Consider the following 12,733-nt stretch of genomic DNA (forward strand, 5'->3'; position numbering starts at 1 on the left):
CTGGACCATCATGAAGGAAGGGGTGTGTAATGAGAGGACCTTATGGAACTTAAGTAAGTAGTCTGGATTTTACTTTAAGAACAATATAACATTAAATATTTTTCAACTAATGAAAGACATTCTGGGGTGTGTGTGTGTGTGTATTTGAAGACACTCAAACTCTTTCGTAAAGAAGGTTTTTGTTCTGAGCATTTGGCTAGTTAGTGGTACCACTTACTAAGATAGGGGAAGACCAGAGGATAAACTTGAAAATGAAATGAGCATCTCAAAATTAACATATTAAAAATGAAACACTGAAGTGTAGCTGTCAAGTGGGTAGTTGGATGTTCAAGTATGGAGCTCAGGAGAAAGACTGGTCTTAGAGATATAAATTTGGGAATATTACCCATATTGTTATTGTATATGCATATTGATTACACACAATAATCAATACACATATTATTAAAAGCAAGATTTTTCTTTTTTGTAAATATACACGCTTTAGATTGAATGTTTGTGTTTCCTTTCCCCTAAAATTCATATATTGAAACCTAATCCCCAAAATGATGGTATTTGGAGGTGGGGGCTTTGGGAGGTGATTAGGTCATGAGGGCAGAATTTCATGAATGGGATTAGTGCCCTTATAGAAGGGACCCCAGGGGCCCCCTTGCCCCTCCCACCATGTGAGGACACAACCAGATGCTCTATGAACCTGGAAGTGAGCTCTCACCAGACACTGAATCTGTTAGCACCTTGATTTTGGACTTCCCAGCCTCCAGAATGGTGAGAAATAAATTCTCTTATTTATAAATCATCCAGTCTGTGGCATTCTGTTACAACAGCCTGAACAGACCATGACAATAGATAATTCGAGAATTTATGTGGAAAGACAAAGGAACTAGAGAGCTAAAACAATTCTAAGAGGAATAAAGTAGGAGGAATTTCTCAACTTGATTTTAAGTCTTAATGTGTAGTTACAGTAATCAGGACTGTGTGGTATTGAAGAAGGGGTAGACACATAGATGAATGGAACACAACAGAAAAGCTAGAAATAGACCCACATAAGTAAGACCAAATGATTTTTGACCAAGGTGCAAGAACAATTCAGTGGAGCTTCCTTAATATCTTCAATAAAGGATGCTGGATCAACTGAATGTCCGTTAGGTAAAAAAAATGAACCTATCTAACCTTCATGTCTTCTATTAAAATTAACTCAAAATGGATCATGAACACAAATGTTCATAGCAGCATTATTCCTATTAGCCATAAAGTGGAAACAACTCAAATGTCCATCAACTGATGAGTAGATAAACAAAATGTGATATCCATACCATGTATATTAGTTTCCTAGAACTACAGTAACAAATTACCATAAACTGGGTGGCTTATAACAACAGAAATTTATTTTTTCACCATTCTGGAGGCTAGAAGTCTGAAATCAAGGTGTCACCATCACCATGCTTTCTCTGATGATTCTAGGAGAGGATCCTTCCTCACCTCTTCATAACTACTGGTGGTTGCCTCCTGGCAATCTTTGGTTTTCTTTGCCTCCTGGATGCATCACTTTAATCTCTGCCTCTATATAAGGCATTCTCTTCTGTGCGTCTGTGTCTCTGCATGTCTGTGTTGTCTAAATTTTCTTCTTCTTGTAAGTCATATTGGATTTAGGGCTCTCTCTAATTCACTATGACCTCATCTTAACTTGATTACAAATAAATTCCTATTTCCAAATAAGATCACATTCACAGGTTCTGAGTGGCCATAAATTTGGGGTAGGGAGGCACTCTTTAATTCAGTACACTATACATATCGCTCAGCATAATGTTTTTCAGATCTACACCATGGTATGTTCTATACTTAATTTTCTTTTTATGTTGAATATTGTGTGGTATTGATTTCAGAAGGTGATTTCAGAAGGTGGCAGGATCCATTGGAAGGTTACTACAATTGTGGGGCACCTGGGTGGCACAGTGGGTTAAGTGTCCCGACTCTTGGCTTTGGCTCAGGTCATGATCTCAGGGTTGTGGGATTGAGCCCTGTTTCAGGCTCTGTGTAAGATTCCTCTCTCTCTCCCTCTGCCCCCCCTTCCTGCACACAATCTCTCTCTCTAAAATAAATAAATAAATCTTTAAAAAGAAAAAGAAGGTTACTGTAATTGTGAACTGGAGAAGGACAGGAAAAATGGAGAGGAGAGGATACATTCAAAATTTATCGTGAATTGGAATCAATAGGATTCAGGGATTGTATATGAAGGATGGGGAGAGAGAGAAGTCAAAGCTGATGTGGTAAGAACACAGGAAAAAGAAAATGTTTAGAGGAAACAGATAAGTTTTGTTCTGCCCAGAGACAGTCTGAAATGCCTGAGGAATATCCATGTCCAGATAAGATCAGGAGCTCCCCAGAGAGGCCCGGACTATCAATTTAGCCTTAGAAATCATCTTCCTAAGAGGTAATAATGGGTCTATTAGAGTGATGATATTGTTACAGGAGAAGGGATAGGATGAGATGATCGAAGGGCCAAGAATATCCTTAGGGAATGACTTCTTTTAGGAAGCCACCAGAGAGAAAGAAGCAGCAGAGGGGCCTGAGAAATAATAATCTTAGAGGCGGAAGACTAGGAAGAAATCAATGCCTCAAAAATCTTACACTGTACTAGAACCTAAAGATAGAACAATGAAATCAATAATGATAATAAATTCATTTTACTGTACTTCCTATAGGCCAGTCACTGTTCTAAGGGCTTTACTTATACAAAGTCAGTTAATGCTCTTAAAGCCCGATTGAGGTACACACTATCTCAGTTTTGCAGAGGGGGAAATGGAGGCCCAGAGAGGCAAAGTCATTTTCTTGAGGTCATCCACCTGGCAGGGCTGGGATTCTAACTCAGGAAACAGCTCTGCAGTCCATGCTTTTAGTCATTAATTAGTATCTAATACTGAGGTAGCACTTCCCTGTGCCCTGACACTCATCTAAACATTTTATATCCATTAACTCGCATAATCCTCACTGTAACTTTTTGAGGTATGTGCTATTTTAAAGACACATTATACAATATGTTTATTTTACAGTTGAGGAAACTGAAGTACAGAAAGTTGATCTAAACTGCCCAAGATCATGCAGCTGCTAAGTGGGATGGTCAGAATTCACACCAGGCTCTCCGGCTCCAGAGTGGGAAAGGGATGCCCACAAAAGCACTCTCTCCTTGTGGGGGGATACACGTTTTGCCTGTGGGCGTTCACTTTCACACTGTAGTGCTCCTTTCCCAAGCTGATTTCATCTGACTAATAAATCAGACTCGGAATAAATGTTGACTCATTTACAGGTTAATCACGGGCTTCATTCCCGGACAGATAAGAAATCGGTGATTTAGTTTTGTCTGAAGTGATTTGGGAATTCCCCCAAGGTGACTTCCTGGAGTGGGTCAGAAAGCCACCTACCCACATTGTTAATGGCTGTAGTGTTCTGCTTGGTTCAATGATGACAGGAGACTGGTAAAACAAAGAGGGCAAGAAACTAGCAGGATCCGAGAAATAAAAGTTATTCAAATTTAGGTTCTCCTTAGTTCCTGGACATTTTTAGTTTGTTTGTTGTTTAATTTTTAAGCTTTGATTCAGACATGAGTGATGATTAGCTAATACAATTCATTATACCATTACACATGATTATGCTGTACATTGTGAGGAACTTGTTTTAAATTTAATGTTATCACATTTTTTAAAATAATTCTTGCTTATTTTCTATAGTGATATGTGTGGTATCACTTTCAATAATTTGAAAATATTCTTTTTTAAAAATTTTATTTTATTATGTTAGTCACCATCCATTACATCAATTTGAAAATATTCTGTTGGGATCCCTAATTCTTAATCCCATCTGTGATCCAGTTGGGTTAACTGCCTCTTTTAGGGATAATTTTGGAGGCATAAAAATGGTAAATACATTTTTTTCATTATTAAAATTCATGTTTCATTATTAAAATTCACAAGACAGTCAAGGAGAGAGAGAGAGAGGCAATATTTAAAAATTATTATACGGTATTAATTGATTCCATAAATACTTACTGGGCTCCCACTATATTTTAGGCGTAGGGGGTGAAGTTGCAAGGAAGACAGGCTAAATCCTTAATCCCCGAATGTTTAGAGGGTAGTAAGAGGAAAAAACAAATTTATAAATAAATATTAGGTAATGATAAGTTCTATGAAGAAAAATTAACCAGGTGAAGGGGGTAGAAAGTAATGGAGGCAATTGGGAATTTAAAATCGGGATTTCAGGGAAGACCTCTCTGAAGTATTCTTCTTAGTGTGATAGGAAGTTACAAAGATTTGATTTCTTATTTTAAAAAAAGATTTATTTATTTATTTGAGAGAGAGTGAGCAAGCAGAGGGAGGGGCAGAGTGAGAGAATCTTTTCAAGCAGACCCTGCACTAAGCTCAGAGCCTGAAGCCAGGCTCAATCCCATGACCCATGAGATCATGACCTGAGCCAAAACCAAGAGTCAGATGCTTAACTGACTGAGCCACCCAGCTGCCCCTTGATTTTTCCATTTTAAAAGGTTATTCTGGCTACAAGGAGAAAAGTAAGTAGGAGGACAAGAATAGAATCAGGAATACCAGTTATGAGTCTGTTAAAATATTTTAAGTCCTCAACCCTACCTGTATATTAGAATACTTTGGAGGTGATTCTAGCCAGACCCAATCTAAACCAATTATGTAAGAATCTCTGGGAATAGGGTCCAGGAGTTGATATTTCTTAAGGCTCCTCTGGCGATTTTAATATGTAGCCAGGTTTGGAAAAGGTTGTGGAAAAAAGATGTCAGGGGATGGATCTAGAGCACTTATCTATATCCATAGGAAAATATAAAAAACCCAGAATGTTTAAGTTAAGCTATTAAAATAGGAATGGATTTTCATCTGTATCTATTTTCTTCCTTAAGGAATATGGTTAGATCAAAGAACAAAACACATCCTTAAACAAAGAGGAAAATAATCATCAGGAAATGATGAAAATGGATTTTGGTTAACAAGCATTAACCAATATAATACAAAGAAGTAATGGTTAATGAAAATGTTTGTTTGCGTCATGTTTATTTCTTCAAATATTCTGGTATGTAGCCCAGATTTGAAAATGACTATAGAAGGACATGGGAGGCTGGATCTAGAGCAATTATCTTTGTAGGTGGCTAGATGTCAGATACAGGGTATATATGTTTTGTGGAGGCATCAGGGAGATGGAAAGTGAGCTGAAAAAGAAAGATGGGGTCAGGATTGGTTTCCAAATTTAGTCCTGAAAAATTGAGTGAGTGATGATTGAATGGGAGAAATGGGAGAAAATGGGTGGAAAAGCAGGGATATGTGTGTCTGTGTGTCTGTGTATAGGTGTGGGTGGCTATTGAAATCAAGAGTATCACTTTGTACTTTATAATGTAGAGAGTGCTAATCAACTCTAAAATGGGGTGTTAAGTAGAGAGTTAGATAGAGGTTCACGACTGAATTATCAGTTTCCTGAAATAATTGTCTTCAATTTTGTATCTGTTTCTTATTTATATTAACTAGAAAATTTACCCCATTATTTACTTCACTTGTAAAGGCAGCCTTTGTACATTAGAAATTTTTTCCATGTAATTTTATTTTAGTTTTTCTTCCTAGATTCTTAATGTATACTCACAAAGCTACTGTACTGCAGATAGGCATCGTGTAAGAGAGTGCCTTATGAGTATGGTTACCCTTACTTCCAACAAAACATTATGGATGTAGACTTCTGGGAAATAGTAGAAGGTCATAAATGCCAGAATATTTTTCCGTCAAAAACATTGCAAAAATTTACTAGTTTTTTTTAATTTTGATTTTAATTTTTTAAAGGAATTAAAAGGTAGCTAGCTAATTATGAAATTCCAGAGCAACTTTTCCAAAACTTACTCAACTAAAGAGCATCTTTAAATTCGTAACATACTGATGAACAGTAAGAGGAGCTCAACAAATATAATGGGCTCCTGAATTAAATAGCAGAAGGTGGGCTTTTAGATTAATTGCTACAAGAAACAAATTTATCCTGTATTTAAAATGCAGTGAATTTTAAATAATGTTACAGCTCTATATTGAAACTGTAAGACAAGACACACAAACCAGACAAATACAGATCATGGATTCATGAATATCAAGTGGGTGAAATACACAACATGTAATTAACAGCAAAATAAAACGTATAGCTAAAATATTTTGAATATTTACCATGGCTAAGAACTATGCCAAGCATTTTACATGTGTTGATTCTATATCAGTTAGAAATCCTTTTTTTTTTCCCCCAGTTGGGAATACTTTTAGCTACAGTATTCAATATCAATCATTGAAAAACACACGGTTCATTTTTCTCGTGTTAAAAGGAGTCTGGCGGCTGACGTTGGTTTGGCGGCAGTGGTTTCTGGCAGCACTTAACCCATCCTTTTGGCCTTGTCCTCTTAGTTGTAAGCTATCTCTCTCAGCTCCAGTGTGTTTGTGTGGAAAGCCAGAGAATGGAAGGAAAAGATGGTCCCGGTCACATCCGTCTCCTTTTATCAGGGAAGGCAATGCCTTCCAAAAGCTCCAACAGATACCTGCTTTTGTGTCCTCTGCTGACACTGTCACTTAGCATCCCAAGTTGCAAGGGAGATTGAGAGATCGAGTATTACATTTTTCAGGCTTCATAGTGGAGCAGGAGAAGGGAAAAGAAGGTCGAGGAAGGGTGTTGGGTTAAGTAGCCAACAGTGACTGTCACAAACCCATGTCATCCTTATAAAAACCCTACCAAATGGGTACTGTTTTTTATTGCCATTTTACAAATGGGGAACTAAGACTTAGAGAAGTTATGAAACTTGACCAAGTTCCAAAGCTAAGAAATGTTAGAACCAGGAATCAACTCAGGTGGTCTGCCTCCAGAGTCCACGCTCTTCTCAGCCACCCCTCTACGTTATGAAAATAAAGCCTTACGTGATACCACATTGTGCCTTCTTGTGTGAATGTTCTCTCATATCACGTCCTAACATACTCATGAATGCCATGTTGTTTTTTATACAACAGGCAAAGTATTACCTAAAAATCAAATAAATATTTACTTTTGCAGTTATATTTTCTTACTTGACCAATAATAATAAACCCCATAGTTAACTTAAATTTGTAGACTCTCTTTCAAAGAATTCTACACATTTTCATGCATAGTTTCATACTTGATTTCTTCATAAATCCTGTAAGAAAAAGACAGAGGTAGGTATGACCATTTGCATTTGATAATTGAGAATACTAGATAAAGTTATGTCAAAGGGATCAGAGACTTAAACTCAGATCTATGTAAAGCCAGGGCCTTCTTCATTAAACACCTGCAAGTATAGGTGTTTTTACTTTAGGACACATTTTAAATAAATTTACAGAAGAATAAAACTAGTGTTACGTTAAAAATTTTCCTACCTAGGCAAAGGCTTAAAACTTTAAAATTGAGCATGTAAGAGGTGCCTGGATGGCTCAGCCGGTTAAGCACCTGCCTTCGGCTCAGCTCATGATCTCAGGGTCCTGGGATAGAGCTTCACATCGCATCAGACCTCCCTGCTTAGCAGGGAGTCTGCTTCTCCCTCTGCTGCTCAACCCCCCCCCCCCACTCGTGTTTTCTCTCTCTCTCTCAAGTAAATAAATAAAATCTAAAAAAAAATTGAGCAGTTAAATATATCTTCATTTCCTTTCTTAACAATGGTCTCTGAAGTACCTTATTTTATAAGAGCTAGTTCCATTGGTTGCTTGAAATTTTGACAAATTTCTATGGCTCTATTTAGATAAACTATTACCCCAAGTAACTGTAAATTTTCTGCAGGAAATGAATTGTACACTTTGTTGTTATTGCTTGAAAGAAATTAAAAACTCACTGATGTCATTTATGTCAAGTATTTTTTCGGTTGGAGTCAATCTTTTATTTTGTTTCTTGTAATCAAATTCATTTTCTTCCTTACTAATTTTTTACTTGTCTAATAGACAACATTGATTTTTTAAATTTCTACAAAGTTTTGTAAATAAACAAATAGGTCATTATTTCCCTTTAGTAGACTTCTTGTTTACATACCACCATGTCAAATAGCTTTTGTCTTTCAGTGTTGTGAGTTTATGGAAGATGTCAATTTAACTCTGGAAAACGGATTTATGCAGTCATTACTGCCATAGAATGCACATAAAACAGTTGCTGTGAACTTGTAGAAAATGACCTCTGGCACATCATTTTTATCATTTCATATCATTTTTATTTTTTAAAAAATTTGTATTTATATGTGTACAGTAATTAAAACTATAACTTGCATGTTTTCGGCTTAAAGCTATGTTTGGAATTGTTATATTAACATAGACCAGTAGTGTAGATGGAATTTTTTTGGCCTCCAAGAAAAATTTCAAAAATGTACCTCTCACAGTTTGTTATTTGGAGAACAAACAGATCTCCAAATGGGGGCTATTTGAATGGTATTTATTATATTTTGGGAGAGAGAAGCAGCTGTCTCCTTGCTCTGACCTGGCTTTATGGCCATTGTTTTTCTTAGGTTCTTATACGTGTCCAGATTGTATAGTATACAGATTGGCCAGGCCTATATGAGTTATTAATAGGTAACGAGCTAAAGAATAGATCTTCTAAAACTCCACAGTTTTATGCTGAGTGTTATCAGCAAGATAAACGGAAAGCAACAGCACAAAGAAGAAAAGGCATATTTAAAGTGGAAATGTAGTTACTATTGAGCACCTACAATATGTGGGGCCTTTTTCATACTCTTTTATTTAAGTCAGGAAATCACCCTGAGAATTATGTGTCCGCCCTATTTTGCGTGAGAAAAATGAGGCTTAGAAAGTTTAAATACCTTGATTAGAATCACTAAGTCTGAGGCTTGGATTTGAACCCAGTCTCTTTTGTTCCACAGTTGTGCAAATATTGCCTGACACCAAGATAGGCTTTGAGAGGGGCACCTGGCTGGCTCAGTGAATAGAGCATGGGGCTCTGGATCTTGGGGTCATCAGTTCAAGCCCCGTGTTGGGCACAGAGCTTAAAAAAAAAAAAGGCTTTGAAAAGCACAAAGAAGGGGTATTTCATATTATACTGTAAATGTATTTACTATAAAATATCATCTGCCAGATAGAGTCATTTTATCAAATTCTCCATTTTTAGGAAGCAAAGGTGAGCTATTATTTGCTGGGCAAAGGTACACACAAAAGCCCTATTTAATGCATTTATGTTTGGCTGGGAGTTGCCTGAAAAGTCTGACTCAGCACCCACTCCTCAGCATGGTGAAGAATGCAATAGTGGAACGCACTTGGACCCCGGGGAGCACGGAGGTGGAAAGGCTAAGGAGAAAAATATGCTAGTTGTAGGGAAATCCCGAGAATGTCACAACCTTGAGTAGGAGTTAGCACCAGGGGATGGGAGAGAGGGTAGCAAGTTTAATCCAGTAGGCAAAACACAACAAAAGGCTAGCTCAGGCCAAAGATGATACTTGACAACAGAACAACAGAACAGCTGTGGCTTCTGATCTTCTAACGATCTTTTAACGGAGATCAGGAGCCAGGTCATGAGAGAGGATCAGCAACAACCTTTCGGTGCCCTTCCACTTTTAATCCCCTGCTGCACACGTCGATGCTGCTGCTTGTCACTCTTGGGACCTCAGTTTGTAACACTCTTCTCCTTGCATATTCCTCTTTTTGCTTTCCCTTAAACACACCAGATTCAGGAGCCTGGGTGGCTCAGTTGTTAAGCGTCTGCCTTCGGCTCAGGTCATGATCCCAGGGTCCTGGGATGGAGCCCCACATCAGGCTCCCTGCTTGGCAGAGAGCCTGCTTCTCCCTCTCCCACTCCCCTTGCTTGTCTCTCTCTATCTCTCGCTATCTCTCTCTCTGTCAAATAAATAAAATCTTTAAAAAATTAATTAAAAAAATAATTCAAAAAAAAAAAAAAAAAAAGCCACACCAGATTCTCTGCTTTTTCTTTGCTGTAGCTGTTCCTTCTGCCTGAAATGCTTCCCCCCTTCCCCCCTCCCCGAGACATCCATTAAACCACTAAACTAATGCATTCACCCCCTTTATGTCTTTGCTCAAATCTTACCCTCTTCCAAAGGCCTATCATGACCACCCTATATATATGTTTTTTTTTTTTTTTGACTGGCAACATGATTTTTGTATTGACATTTGGTTCTTATAATAACATCCAAAATGCGTTCTGTTCTTATAGCGCTGCAGCTGGGACAGCATCGGGCCGGGGGGAGATGTTGCCGGAGTCTCCCTTGAGAAGTGTGGGGGAGCTGGTGGGGAGAAAGACACAATGATGTCTCTTTGGGACCTATATGCAGCCAGGTGGAGAGCTGCAGCAGGTGCCTTGGCTCTGACAGGGGGTGGGGAGGCGATCTCAGCCGGCCCGCAAACACATGGGCAGGGTCCCTTGCCCCCAGCCCGCAAGAACACGGTTGCTGATGGGGCCAGCGGCGGCAGCTCCAGGACAGTGGAGGGAAGGCTGGGCTGTTACATTCTTGAGGCCTTCACAGGTACATGTCATCGAAGCCCGGCGGGGGGAGATGGTCTGGGTTAGGTCCAGATGGGCTGGTCCCAATGGGTCCAAAGGGGTCAAAGCGTGCTCCTGGGGGCACAGCGCCTGGAGGAAGACGGTTTGGGAGGCCCGAGGATGGGTCAATGAGTGCTCTTGGGAAGCCAGACCTCAGGGGATCCACAATCATGCCACCTCTCCGACACCCAAAGGGGTCCAGGTCCTCTCCCCCGACAGCAAACGCGCCCAGGGGATCACACCAGGAAGGCTGCCGGCTCGTGTGTGGGTGCTGTGGCTGAATTCGGAGGGGGTCCACCTCTCTGGCAGTGGCAGGTGGAAACTCCTGGTGGGGACTGCTGACGCTAGCCTTGTCCCAGGGCTCATGGATAGGTGTGATGATTCCAGACACAATGCGAGACCGAAGTTCCTCACTGTTCTTGTAGGTCCTGTGGAAGTCAGCCAGGTGTTCTGAATCGATATAATCATCCAAATTCAGGGTCAAATCTGATACCTGCTGTGACCCACTTTCCAGCACATTAATGATCATGCTGTTCTCCACGGTGACAGCCTTCACAAGGAGCTTTCTGGACCCATCCTTAGACTCATACCGGAGGACATACAGGTCTTTATTGCTACTCCATTCGGCCGGCAGCAGTTCTGATTTCTTATCATTGGGACCTGGCTGGTCGCCGACACCCAAGACGTAGTAGCCGTGCGTCACCACCTCCCAGTGCAGAAAGCAGATGAGCGCGTCCTGCGCGCAGGTGATGGCCGGCGCCGCCGACGCGTACAGTACCTCCAAGCCCGCCATGGGCGCCCCCGGCTCCTGCGGGCGGAGGAAGGAAGGGAGACAGTGCCGTGAGCCGACTGGGCCCTGCGACTGCGGAGGACTACCCTCCGCTACTCGGCCCGCCCAGGCCTAGTCCCCACCTCCCTATATATATGTTTTATATATATATATGTATATATATATAATATTATATATATATATGTATATATATATATGAGGGGGGAGGTGACATATTAACATTGTATTCATTCGTTTTCGGTAATGATTTGATATATGTATGTATTAAGAGAAATGATGACCACAATAAGTTTAGTTAACATGCATCACAACACATAGTTATACATTTTTTTCTTGTGAGAACTTTGAAGATCTACTCTTTTTTAGCAACTTTCAAATATATAATATAGCATTGTTAACTACAGTCACCATGCTGTGCACTACCTGACCACTTATTTAATACTTCAACTTGCTCCTTCATGCCTTACTCTACTCTCTATGTTTTAATTCCATAGCATTTACCACCTTCTAACATACTGCAGGATATTATTTGTTTATTTATTATGTTTATCCCCTGCTAGGGTATATGCTATAGCAGGAATCTGTGTTTTATTCCTGATGTATCTTACGACTCTAGAAAAGTGCTCCAGGCAAGCCAACTGAATGTGATGCCAATCACAAATGTCACCTGTCAGCCTCTACCTGTAAGTTAGGCATATATCCCCAACATGAATAAAAATGAGAGTTGTAATCCCTAGGGATCCATCACTATTCTTCATTATCTGACTCCATCACCATCCCCTTGCTATTGTAGGACCCGAGTCTTGTGTTGGGTGCATCTTCTCCCCAACCAGGTGTCTCATATGTCTTCACAAATAAGTGTGGTCAGCTCTGGCATGGGTTCAACATTTTCTCTTTTCTTCCTGTTCTAGTTTCCTTTCTCTGGGTGTCATGACTTCTGCTGCTTATTCTATATCTTCTGGGCAAGGCTATTGCTCTCATGAGAATCTCTGCACTTCCCCCACCACCTTGGCTCTTTCTTAAGTGCTACCACTTGGTGGGAACTTGGTGATTATACAGATGTCTGTGAAAAGAGGCAAGATACCTTTATTGTGTAAAGCTTTGCAAGAGGGGGACCCCAAAATATTTCCTTACTTGCAGAACTTGGCTAAGCAGCATGTCCTATTGAGAGAAATCATACTGTTCTTTCAATCACTTCTGCTTTCTAACTACGGAGCATTTTTAAAAATATTGTTTGATTAGCACTAGCCCAAGTGCTAGGCACGCATTTATTTTTTTAATTCTCCAATCTTGAGAGACAAGTGTTATTTTCCAATTTTATAGATAAAGAACACAAGGTCAGAGAGCAAGTGTTGAATAGCTAGTAGCTATATGGTGGGATTCAAAGCCAGATTAGTTGGATCCTGTAGTAGATGTTGA

At 39.7% G+C, this 12,733-nt stretch overlaps 1 protein-coding gene across 1 annotated transcript; it reads right to left on the reverse strand.

Annotated features, from left to right (window-relative positions):
• Positions 1–10,141: 10,141 nt before the first annotated feature.
• On the reverse strand, positions 10,142–11,434 carry LOC113911419 (proteasome inhibitor PI31 subunit). Its single transcript, XM_027573990.2, has one exon. It carries the CDS (start codon positions 11,315–11,317, stop codon positions 10,502–10,504), a length of 816 nt encoding a protein of 271 aa, XP_027429791.1. The 5' UTR covers positions 11,318–11,434; the 3' UTR covers positions 10,142–10,501.
• Between the last annotated feature and the right edge of the window lie 1,299 nt (positions 11,435–12,733).

Source organism: Zalophus californianus, chromosome 12 (assembly GCF_009762305.2).
Source record: "Zalophus californianus isolate mZalCal1 chromosome 12, mZalCal1.pri.v2, whole genome shotgun sequence".
NCBI lineage: Eukaryota > Metazoa > Chordata > Mammalia > Carnivora > Otariidae > Zalophus > Zalophus californianus.

Coding starts and splice junctions, on each gene's coding strand:
- LOC113911419 (XM_027573990.2), bottom strand. CDS start 11,317: ATGGCGGGCTTGGAGGTACTGTACGCGTCGGCGGCGCCGGCCATCACC.